The 12,954-nt window shown below is 28.9% G+C and overlaps 3 protein-coding genes across 4 annotated transcripts in view; 2 read left to right on the forward strand and 1 right to left on the reverse strand.

Annotated features, from left to right (window-relative positions):
• Frl (formin-like protein) overlaps window positions 1–7,178 on the forward strand; it is a 67,008-nt gene extending 59,830 nt beyond the window's left edge. Inside the window, exons 16-18 of one of the 2 annotated variants that reach the window (XR_014878529.1) lie at window positions 97–198; window positions 1,683–1,839; window positions 4,098–7,178. Coding sequence is in view for 1 of the 2 variants with exons in the window: in XM_085193889.1 (XP_085050015.1) it covers window positions 97–198; window positions 4,098–4,307 (312 nt within the window). In the remaining variant the exon portion in view is untranslated. The remainder of the gene's footprint in view (window positions 1–96; window positions 199–1,682; window positions 1,840–4,097) is intronic. The other variant, XM_085193889.1, reaches the window with a different exon arrangement.
• A 603-nt stretch (window positions 7,179–7,781) lies between these two features.
• On the reverse strand, window positions 7,782–9,163 carry Ppcdc (phosphopantothenoylcysteine decarboxylase). The gene is made up of 3 exons (XM_085193894.1): window positions 8,925–9,163; window positions 8,477–8,680; window positions 7,782–8,054 (listed from the first exon to the last, which is right to left on the reverse strand). Exons 1-3 carry the CDS (start codon window positions 9,045–9,047, stop codon window positions 7,800–7,802), a joined length of 582 nt encoding a protein of 193 aa, XP_085050020.1. The 5' UTR covers window positions 9,048–9,163; the 3' UTR covers window positions 7,782–7,799.
• A 342-nt stretch (window positions 9,164–9,505) lies between these two features.
• Window positions 9,506–12,954, forward strand: part of LOC146534134 (GATOR complex protein NPRL2-like) — a 50,190-nt gene continuing 46,741 nt past the window's right edge. The window contains exons 1-3 of the mRNA XM_085193893.1: window positions 9,506–9,904; window positions 10,562–10,718; window positions 11,297–11,423. Of these exons, the coding sequence (XP_085050019.1) occupies window positions 9,705–9,904; window positions 10,562–10,718; window positions 11,297–11,423 (484 nt within the window). The 5' untranslated portion in view covers window positions 9,506–9,704. The remainder of the gene's footprint in view (window positions 9,905–10,561; window positions 10,719–11,296; window positions 11,424–12,954) is intronic.

Raw genomic sequence — 12,954 nt, forward strand, 5'->3', positions numbered from 1 at the left:
TGTTTTTTGTTTATTTATGATTTTTTTAAGAAGATTATGATGTCCATAAAATGCTGTACAGGAAATGTAATTGAACATAAAAATATTGTTTTTTAGCAAGCAGACATGGAAAATGAGCAACGCCGGCGACTGGAGCAAGCCGCTCATGCCGACAACCTAGATCCTGCCAAAGCAAAAATTGTACAGAAAAAACAACAGGTAAAATATATTAAATATATTAATAAATATATAAATGTAAATATACATATAATAATATGTACGTGTGTATGAAATGTGATGTGCAATGTTGTATGATTATTCGATTTTTTTAATTTTTGATTGGTAGGGATTTTTAATTTACCGATTTCTTTTATTAAGTTTGCTACAACTTTTTTTTGTTTCGATTATGTGAATGATTGGTAAAAAACATTCACTTGTTAAATTGAGTGATAAACGTAATCTATAAAAAATGATTATATTCCGAAGTTAATCCCAATTCGCTTGCAATAAGTTTGATTTTTTTATATACAAGTATCATATTTTAATTTAAAAAACTAAAATTCAATTGTAAAACTTCTTAAATATTTAATGAACTTTAAGTAGTAATAATATTATTAACATATAATTTGCTTCAGTGGTGAATGGCGTCATGCTGTTTGAGTAGTGTTGAGTTGCATATCATTTTTATTTTGTTATTTGTAGATTCGATATTTATTTTATATGAACCTGCTAAAACCTCGATAAATATTGTTATTTAAATTTGATATTATTAATTGATCTTTTAACCACTTTCAGGCTATCAATCTGTATTGGTGATATAATATTTTTTGTAATTTTTTTCATGTACAAAGTCAATTGCGAATATCGGAGTCCATTTTTCTCGTTTAGTTGTCATATGAGCTTTTCTTGAGTTTTTATGAAAAATAAAATCAATCTTAATTTTAACCTTAAATTTTTCCAATTATACTAAATAATAATGACAAACGAATGCTGATGATTGTGAGATTAAAATACTTTTTCTTGTGGAATTCACAATGAATAAAAATCTCTCTGTAGTTTTAGATTCAAAAACAATGTTAAAAGTTTATTCTATATTTGAAGCTTTGAGACGGCCGGAGTGTCTGACATTACATCTACCATGCAAAGATAAGATGGTTAAAAGTTTAATATGTTTCATATTCAGTAAATAATATTGAAGTTGGCGGGTTCTTTAAACATCTAACATTATATATTATGTTTTCTAGATGCTTTCATAGTCAAATCAAACATATGTTTTCCTTTATTTTAATTTTAAAATGACTTATGAAGGTGTGTAGGGTTTTAAAATAAGTTATGCATATCTTATTAAAACATTCAAGACATTACTTATTAAGACATATAATAGAGTAAGAGTGTTTTTGATATATTAACTTGGTGTTGGATTTTTTAAATTATTTATGTGGCAACATTGTTTGAAGAATGTAAATTTTTTTTTTCATTTTTACCCGGTCTCCAGTTCTCAACGTAGGCAAAGACGTTAAGATACTTAGTTCTCCAAGTTGTGCTCATTTTATAGATATTGCGTTTGTAAAATATGGAAAATTAATTAAAATACGTTTTTTTATTTGAAACGTTCATAATACTAAAAACAAATGTTGCCATATTAACCACAAAAGTACGGTGATGGTACATCCCATACATATACATAAATATAATTGTCACAGAGGTTTAACTACGCCGCGGTCAGCGCTGGTTTATTGCAGCAACACTTGTCCGAATTGAGACACAGCCCGGATCTAGCCTGGCCTAGGCCGCTCTAGAAAGTTCTAGAACATTCTAGTATAGTCTAGACTAGACTAGAAGTCTCCTAGGAAACTAGGAGTAAGTAGGATGTTATTAAACGGGGCATATTGGGAATTTGTGTGTTACTAACTGAAGAAAATCCATTCTTTTTCTCTAACAAGTCATTTTGGGGGTATTTTTATTGTTTGTACTAACTCTTTTTAAAAATGAATTAACAGTTTTTTTTATTTAATTGGTGTTTAAATGTGTTGTGAAGAGTGTTATAGCAAGTTTTAATATATTAAAGAGATGACAGCCTCGACTAAAACGATTATCATCGAATAATTATGAAGGTGATACTGATTCATCGTGAAAATGTTTTCAAACTTTAAAGTAACATTACTTATGTTAATATTTTATACACATAAGTAAAGTATTATGTAAGTGTGCCATCTTTTTCCGTTCGTGAGAATAAAAAATATATATATAAAAATATATATAAAAAAAAGTTATTCGAAGGACTGCCTTCAACAAACCTATCTAATAATAATTGACCTTATTGGTTCTTTTAATTCAAATGCACCAATTCAATAAATTTTAAATATACATCCAAATTTGAACTACTAACATATGTTTTTAAAATCATTGGCATCGCGCATGGCGGGTATTTAAAAACACGCTATTAAAGTTCACTGTTCACGAAAAAAATTTAACTTATAATTATGTTAGTACAGCAAATGTGATAGACATTCATAGCTATGAATTAACACGGTTATTCGTTTCTTTATTACGTAAGCCATAACTCAATTGTAAATTAACCAGAATTAATTAAAAAAGATATATAATAGGAGAGAGAGAAGACAATTCAAATTCTTTATGATAGTTGTAATATACACCAAATAACTTTAAAATTTCAACATATATGTATGTATATACTTAACATGAATACTTCCAAAACATTAGCATCATACATACAACAAAGCGGCGTTGAGTTTCTCAACTCAAGACACAATGCCGCTAGAATAAGGCATAAAATGAGGAGCGGGGTGCTTTAACACTACCTACCCTCTGCCTACTCTGCTACATGCGGGATACAGCGTGAAACTGAAAAAAAATTACAATATTTTGATTTACACATTTCAGTGAAATCTTAATAGAATATGGACTTCAATCCCAATTAAGGTCGAGCTATGTTTTGTAACTGTTAAATTTTGAATGCTAAATTGAAATCAATTAAGTTACAATGTTATTTTTGTATATCGCCAATATCAAATATATTATATATTGTATAATATATTATGTGAGTTCGATCTATCGTCTAGTAAGAGAAAACATCTCTAGAGAATATGTGTCTTGAATAGAAAGTGGAGAATAAACATAGTCGCAGGAATAGGAGGTGTCGGGTGGCCTTTGCCCACCTCTAAATAGTCTTGTGCATAAATTTCACTCACAAAAAATAAAACTTTACATGAAGAGGTCAGTTCAAAGCTAAAGTGGCCTGGATCTTCTGAAAAATATATAATATATATATTTATTTATACTTTCTGTCCTTATGCTGCACATTGCATGGAACTAACAGGGCATGTGTTTTTTTATCATAACGCTTTTTTTGCTTAGTTTTTGCCAAAATTTTCTTGTTGTTTGTAGTAATTAGAGTAAAGAGTTTAGGAAAGTAATATGATTTTACTAAAAATAATATCTAAAATTCAAATAATACTGTAGAAATAGCGCTACTATGCTAATACACAGGACTTTGAAATTTAAATCAAACAATATGATATGGCTATAATCTGACATTACAAAAATGGCTGATGTTATTTAAATTAGTGAAGCCGCAAAAATTATATATTTTTGAGGTATTTATTTATGTATCACTGAAAATTTTCTAGATTATTTTACACTTTTTATTATGTTATAGACTTTGTAGCGTAGACAAGTCACCTCTTTACTCTGCACACAATACTTTTAATGTGTATAATATATGTATGTTTGTGATATTTTAGCGAAATGAATGGCTTGTGTTATGTTTTGCCTTGCTAATTACTATACTGTAATTTATGCTTTATTTTATAAATAGATTATTTGAAATCCTTTTCTGTCATTTTCGCTTTGTAGTTTCCAATAGTATATAAATATAATATATAATAATAGATAAATATCTCAATAATTATTGTTTATTCTCAGATTTTATATATCTTAAATGTTATATATTAAAGATAGGTGTACCATTTTAAATATCTTTATATTAAACTGTTTTTAAATCTTTTTTAAATACCTACCTAAACAAAAATTAAAAACTCATTTATCCATATTACAATTTAAAAAGCAAACATCATGACGTTATAAACTAATTACAGGAGGCAGTAATCAACGAATTAAAAACGAAATCGCAGGCCGTAGAAAAGAAACTTCTTCACCAAGACGAGGTCTACAACGGGGCTTTAGAGGATATTTTACACGGGCTTCGTAGCGAGCCCTACAGACGAGCGGACGCGGTGCGACGCTCACATCGACGTCGAATCAACTCCCACAGGCTTTCTAAAGGGCTGGAAGAGCTGGATGTATGATATGAAGAGTCCAGCGAACCGCTGGATTTCTCAGTACAGAACGCCGTGCACTCGATCAACGCGAAATGCGGCTTCTTCAAGAAAAAAAGGAAAGATCTAGAAATGGTCCATAAGAAACCTATCTCGGTTTACAACATCGAAGATAATATCGATTTTCCCAATGAGGCTCCGAAGAAAAAATCGATGTATAAAGTCGCACCTTCCGACTACGAAGTGGAAGAACGGTGTGAACTAATCAAGTCTACGTACGAAGTGATATCTAAATATACGAGAGCTATGTTCGATAAACAGAATGAAACTGTTGTTTGAGTTATTGCTTTTTACAGTAAAATCGGCACAGTAGGTACAGTACGGCTGATGTGTCGTGGCTGTCTTGATGTTTTCTAACGTTCTGTGTATACTGTATATTCACGAACAAAATTGGAATCAATTTCAGAAAATCCTTAAATTAAATCTGCGCAACTATATACAGCTAACTCCAGTACGGCCACAACACATCAGCCGTGCTGTAATTTGTTTAATTAAGATATTATAAAAAAAACGCGCAACTAATAAGCATGACTAAATAAAAAGACTAACTTTTTGACTTTTTTTTATAGTGGTTTTTATTAGCACTCTGTGATGTCTAATAGTAACCGATTCCCGTCGATATTTTGATACAAACAAATATTCCACATTTGATACGCCCACGATTCATTCCACTCGATATTTTGCTATAATATGCTATATAATTATATTATTATACATTTTTTGTTATTTGTCTATTAAAATTGCTTAGGATTTTTACATGAAACGGCACAAAAGTCGCTTTACAATATAGAGAGGCACAAGTAGACCCGCTAGATGTAAACATGGCCTTTTAAATATTATATACGCACAATTTTATAACGGCTCTATTCCATTTTGTTCTAATAATTCGGTTATTTGTTCGATTTACCGAAATCAGAAATAGTTATTTGAATTCGGTTAATCGAATAATCAATATTATTAATTCGATGTATCGGTTAATTGGAATAAAATGGACTTTTTTGTATAATCCATGTAATTTTTATACGTTTATAATCGTATTACCATAGGCTAATGATAAATTTAGGTTTTTTATAGACATAGTATTTATTTTGTACCAATAAAGTTCAAATATAAACGCATTTACATTTATTTATATAATGTATTTTAATAACTAAATTAATTCTTTATTTGGCTATAAATAGTATTCAATTATTCATTTTATAAATTATATAATAATAACGCCATTTTGTAATGTTTTATTAGAGCTGTAGTCTTTTAGCGTCTGGTTGAATTGAATAAAGTAGAATCGACTTGAAAATGATCTGGACTTTAATATTATGACTGATTTTTAATCTTTCTTATCGTTGGATTTAAAAAAAAAGTAATATTTTGGCTCTCTTTTAATACTTCATTAATTATTATTCCTCATGACAATTCCATACCTTATATGTATTTTATTAGATTTTTATTACACTAATTTTATTCTAATTACAATTAATTTATTAATATGATCTGATGAGTTTCATTCCTTCTTTGTAAATATTTTTTTCTTATATTTATATTAAAAAAAAAACATGTAAATATTGTATTTTTTAAAATTCTGAAGATTCTGATTTTCTAATATTAATAGTGCTTTGGATCTCTGGCGCGACGTGATTGAAACATTGATTGTAAAAATAATATATTATTATTTTATTTTAGTGTTAGCCACTAGTTTTGTTTGTTAATTTAATATTTGGTGTTTTATTAAACATAGACAAATAGATCAACGGGAAGCTGATTTATTATAAATAGATGATATTTAATTTTTTCAATTTTGTGTAATAATGATTATCGTTTTATCCTCTAAATTATTATTTTTTATATTATATTTTAGCAATAAACAAAAATTGCATGATTGTAAAATAATGATGCATTAATATGTACTAATTTTGTATCACCATAAAGTGGCGTGTCATTGGAGAGGCCTATGTCCAGCAGTGGACGAGGACAGGCTGATGATGATGATGATGATAAAATGATTTAAAAAACAAATTGTATAATTCTGCAATGTCCAAGTAAATAGTATAACAAGTAGTAATTCAACGATTTCAATATTTTTACATGTCTATTGTATACAAAAAGAACCTCATTTAATTATTTTTTGTTAAACACCAAATATAATGTTTCCAAACAAAGGTGCTTCTTGCACTTATTTAAATACCTTGAGTGTAATACAATTATTATTTTTCACACAAACAGTCATACTCAGAGACGTCAATTAGCATTTAGCTACTGTTAAAAACAGCGTAAATTTGTTTTTTTTATTTATCAGTGTAATGATAATTAAGTATTAATTGATATCTCTAAGTGCGGTAGTCAGTTGTAGGGACAGGGTTAGTTTCAAACAGTAATATAAGATCTTTGACATTTTTAAATTGTATGTCCAATATAATTAATTATTGATATTCATAATTTTAATGATTCTTATAAAGAATTTTAACGTTATTATTTTAATTGTAAGTGATTTTTTGTTATAGATGTATGGGGCTAATATGATATTATAATATTTTTCTTTACTATAACTATGCCTTTTACTTAATTGTTTATGACAGGTAATATTTTTGCAGTTCAGTATTAACAGTAAAAAGTTATAAAAATCCTTTAAAAGTAGAGTGATTATGTATTTATTGAACAGCTTTCGAAACATCTATAAAAAAACAATTGCTTTTTGAATTCAATTATTATTGTTCTAGATAAAGTCTAATCTGTATAGTTTTTTTATGAGATGTGTACATGTACATGGTGGATTAATTTTTTTGTTTGCTTGTCTTAGGCTTTAGATACAGTATTCAGTGATGCAATAAACATACATTTACATAACCATAGACTTTCATTTTATATATTTTTTATATATAATGACTACTTAATTAAGAGAGGCAGGGGGATACCTTGGATGACCTTCAAGAACATAGTATCCAACATAGTACAATTGAATTATTCCAGTCAAGTAAAATATTAAAATAGTGGTCAGAAATAACTTCTCACCTATATTTTTGATATAAAATTTTTGACCTTAACCTTTTTAGTGCACATGTATCATAATATGATTTTGTTGTTAATTGAAACACTTTGACCACACAAGTAATGGAATGTCCAAAGACTGGGCTGGCATTAAGAAATTATGTATTATTATATAACAATATATTTATTATATAAACAATTAAAAAAATAAAATTTTAATCACAGTTAAATTGCTCAGTTGAGCTTGGCTTTGTTTTTGTGAATAAGTAGTAAATTACCCTTTTATAATATTATAAAATAAAATATAATGTATATAATATTAAAATAAGCAGTTAAATTTTAATAAAAAATATATTTGGATTTAAAACGCAACATTATACAAAATTTTACATTATTTACAACAAAAATAATTTCAATAATTATTATACTTTTTCCTACAAACTCCCAAAAAAATTAACAAAATGTCAGGGCACTCATAATTTAATTTTCAACAATATCTAATATTTTATTAACAATAGTATCAACTTCTGCCATACCACCAACACCTGTATCTCCACACATTAAAGTTTTACTTATTGGAGGTATTTCTTGAAAGCCCCAATCCTTTAAAACATCTATTTGTTTAGATGTAATAGGATGTTCCCACATTCTAGTGTTCATTGCAGGACAGAATACAAGTGGCTTTGAGAAGTCCCACGCTCGGACTGTACATGTCAATAAATTGTCACATATACCCTGGAAAATAAGGCAAATTATTAATTTCTTATAGAAAAGAAAGCCGTTGAAAAGGGATTTCATAATTTTTTGACCTTAAAAGGAAAACAATATATAACTATGTTATAAAGAGTTAAATGAGAGGTTATAAGAGACTTGGTGTCCTTCTTTGTCATGAAGTAATGCATCAGTTTACAGATTTTTATTTTGTCTTAATATAGCAAGAAAATGTGATGGAAAAGGATAGTGTTGTGGTGCAGCGGCACATAGTGTGACTGCCAAACTGACTGACCGACCAACTGGTTGTGGGTTCGATTCCCACTTGAAGAAATGAAAAAATATTTAAATTTATATTTCCATTTCTTCGGTCTGGTGACAAGGCAAAAGCACAGTGTTGAGTTCTGTTCTGTGATATGTAAGACTTTATATTAAAAATATTGTACCTGTGATATTTTTGCTAAAGTGTTAGCATCTAATGGAGCTATCACCATCACATCTGCCCACTTGCCAAGATCAATATGTATAACTGGATCTCCTCTATTTTTCCAGCATTCCCATTCAACTGCATCATCATAAAAGGAAATGTTGCATGGCAGCGCATTTTTATCAAAAAAATGTTTGGCACGCTCTGTGCATATTGTTCTTATCTAAATAATAAACATATTAAACAAAACAAAGCAAAGCAAGAAGTGAAAAAGTAAATGGAAAAATATACAAATAAGATGATATATGTGCTTAGTTTATATTGGTGCATAGAAACCAAAAGTATTACTTTCTTTGGTCTATATAATAGAAAAGTTTTATTCTTCTAAAATTTTATTTTTATCAATTATTTTCTAAAACGCATATTACTATATATAATAATATGTTTAAATTTTGGATATAGCTGACCTCCAAATTAATTTTTCGATTTGTTGCATTAATTTCTGTCAACTTTTTGACTAGCACCGGCAGTTTTATTGTAGCTACGCTCCCCGTAACACCAATAAGTAAGTTAATTTTCTTAATATCCATATTTATATAGTTTTCTTTATAGTTAATTCTATACAAGACATTTGTTTTATTTCCAAAGTAAATCGTTTTACCTTTATGCCCTTATCACCCAAAAAGTTTGTTTATTATTGTCATAAATGACATATAAAATTTTGTATTGCAAGCACATCAATATCGGTATCTACTTATCAATATCGATTAGATGTGTGTATGTAATTAAAATTACAATGTGTAAATATGTTTCAGATAGATTATTTCGAAAAAAAAACAGATTTCAATAGGAAAAATTAAAATAATGATGTATGTAGTTTAATTTCTTAACTAATTCTACGCCAATTTGCTGCTAATCGAATGAATCGATATTTTACTAAGTAGCATCACTATTAAATTAAAAGAAGTTTATAATGTAGCAACACTGAAATTTGATAACAATTGTGACAGCGTCAACAAATGTCAACAATAATAAATAGAAAAAAAAAACAAAAACGTCAGTTCGTTCCAATAAGCTGTAGGGGTTAGAGTGTTCCAGTTGGAATTTTAATTTATCTAATAACTTACGAAATAACCATTATGTGTGTTATCGCAACTTAAATTTCAATGGACAAATTGTGAGCGGTGTATTTTTATACGATAAAGACTAAATAGGACTGTCAATGTGATTAAATTCAGTTACTCGTGATGGATGGAGACTCGAAATATTATGAGGGCTGCGGACAGGAAGGACCCATTCGTTGTATTTTTCTGTGTGAATTCCACCCAACAGCTGGACCTAGAATAAACTATCAAGTGCCAGAAAACTATATATCAAAAGAAACATTTGATACTGTCAGTCATTATATCATTCCCAAAGTACAATTGCAAAGGTGTACCTTGACAGTGTGAGTTATTGTTATTATTTTTAAATTATGTTTACGATTACTTATTTTAATTTTATTCTTTTGAGTTATCAATATTTAATTATATACTGGTAATGCTATTATCATTAATTTGCTGTATGCTATCTATATCTTAAATACTGTAATATTAGTAAATGATATTCTTATTGAAATCATATTAACTTATTAGATAATATATTAATGATGTTTAGTTAATCTTGTATTTGAAAAATACTCTATTTTTTTGTATTAATACAATTTTTAGCACTTTTTACATATTTGTAAAAAATAATTTAATATTGAATATAAAAACGATATTAACAAAATAATACCCGTAATTCAAGACTTAATTTTGAAGAATAATTTACTGTAAATTTGCTGTTATTATAATAATATTAATTTAATTCCTATTTATATGCTAACTAGATAAAATATTCCATATTCTTAAAATATACATTACTGAACTTGTTTATATTAATTTCTGTGAGAATTTAAAGTGAAGATATATTAAATGTAAATTAAGCATAATATTTATCAACTCATAGCAACATATTTTTAGTAATGTAATTAGAATTAAAAATTATATATATTTGCGAAATGAATAAAATAAAATATTTATGTTGAGAATTTTCAAAATATTTTTATGTAAATCATTTTTAGAACAATCCTTGGTTTGAAAATCTTGGGGTTTCCTGTTAAAATAGATAACAAGAAATATGCAAGGAATGCATATTATTTCAATTTGTGTTTTGTGTGCGATGACTGGGCAAGGACTGTGCATTTAGAGCCCTTAGTGAAGAAACTTAGTGAATATTTAGTAAGTTATATTTAATCTGTATTATATAAACTACATCTAAAAATTTTAATTACTTACTATGTGTGTTATATAACAAGAGATATTTTTAGTTTCACATTATATCCCTCATATAGTAGGGTAAGCGGAAGTAGTGTTAAGACACTCCATTCCCTGTGCACTGTCCAATTTTCAATATACTGCATGTTGGTGGCAGAACTCAATGACGTTGACGTGCTTTGTCTCTTTACCAGAACGATAATGTGAAAATAATTCATTTCCGCAAGTGAGAATCGAGCTGACAACCGTTGCGTTTAACGACAGACGCTGTACTGATGCGCTACGACGTTGTCATGACAACAACGGTATTTAACCTGCAATTTGAAAAGATAAAAATAAAATTTATTTTTTTAATTATTTCTATACTTATATGTACATATATATATATGCTACGTGTATGTAACGTTAACTATGTTACATCCGAACCGAGGCTTGGACCTGTACCATCAGTTAAGGAAAGCCGCCATCGCATTTACCTTTACAACACCCTAAATAAATAATGTACTAAAAGTAATTTACTAATAAAAATATATTGTTATCAGTTATCAATGGAATTGGAAACAGAATGGCTGTCAAAACAATCGATGTCAGGGGACGCGAAGGCTCTTAGCGGACTGATGAGACAAGTCATGCAAGACATTAATAGTCGACGAATGTGTACTTTGACAGGTTAGTGAGAATTTCATTATTTAATTAAAAAAACTTTGTGTAAAGACTCTAGCGGGATTTGAACCCGCGTCTCTTGATACAATACCTATAATAACAAAGCTGAAGCTGTTGTTATAGCGTAGGGGCATTACGTCTGTCTATAAACGCGACAGTTGTGAGATCGATTCTCACTCGAGGGAATGAATTATTGGCTTTTCCTCGCTCAACATCCAATAACTCAAAAATGAAACGAAATAACTTAAAAAGAGTGGAAACGTAGTGTCTTAACACTAGTTTCTTTTTACTTACAATTTGGCCTGCGTCGTCAAATGAAAATAAATAGGTTGCATAGAAACGATTAACGTGATGTAGCCTACCTCTTCAATATATTTTGCAAAACAAAAACATTTTTCAATTCGAACAAGTGGGTAGTTCCTGATATAAGCCGCCTGATATGATAATTATAAAATGAATCCATATTATTAAAAGAACCATTATTTTCTTTTTAAGCGTTTAAACTTTTCGCTTTGATACTAAAACAATTGTTTTACCAAACAATTATTCATAAAAGTTCCAAGAATATTAAAAAGGCAATTGTTTTCATTAATTTGTTTTGTTTTCCGTATGAAAATATTAATACAATGAAGTCCTTCTAAAGCCTGTAAACAAAAAAAAATATATATAAGCTATTAAAGATCCTCCTATCCTCTGATGTTAACCACGACCATCGTGAGTTGAATTCCCATTCGGGGCATAAATTATTTTCATTTCCTCGCTCTGGTAACAAGAAAAGAAAACAAATCCGCATGTCTTGAATATTGCGCGTAAAATGGGTAACGGAGTTTAAGTTAACACTAGATTCCAACTCTCTACCCTGGTGTGTGGGAGGGAGATACAATGTAAAGCTATTTATTGTATTCAAAATAAATAAATTCCTTTTGAATCTCAAAACGCGTTTAAATGGGTGAATTAATAATAAGTCCTTTAAAATTAACAAAGTAGAACCCTAACATTCAGTTCTCTCTGCCTACCTCGCGAGAAAATAGAAAGAGAACCAGAGAGTAAAGAATTTTAGGGCGTTATTTTGCTTATTCAATATTTTTACACTTAAAATTTCAGTACCAATGTCTATAATCTATTTACTTAAAACCGTATCCATTTTAACTGTTTTGTTTGAACAGTGTACAAAAGTTAAGCCATTTAGAGTATCTTATCTCAAATATTCTCAAACAAATGTTATAAATCTTCATTATAGTATGTACTTAGTACTAACATAACTAATCTACGAGTTTTAGTCTTCAACTTCGTCTGAATGAGCCTAGAAAACGTAAAATCCCGCTCCTGCTGGAATTTTAAGGAATCCACTACTACTCTACACTTTCCAAGAAACCTGTCTAGGTTTCTTGGAAAGTGTAGTGTCTACTAAGGGTAGGCAGAGATAACCTCGGAACCTAGTGTCAAGACACTCCGCTCCCGTTAGGCCACTTCCGCTTTTCAGTATTCGCTGAATTCTGGAGACATTGCGTGTTGAGTAGCGGAACTCAACGCCGCG

The sequence above is a fragment of the Heliconius melpomene genome, chromosome 12 (assembly GCF_056956725.1).
Source record: "Heliconius melpomene rosina isolate 202511_hmr_F chromosome 12, ASM5695672v1, whole genome shotgun sequence".
In the NCBI taxonomy this organism is placed as follows: domain Eukaryota; kingdom Metazoa; phylum Arthropoda; class Insecta; order Lepidoptera; family Nymphalidae; genus Heliconius; species Heliconius melpomene.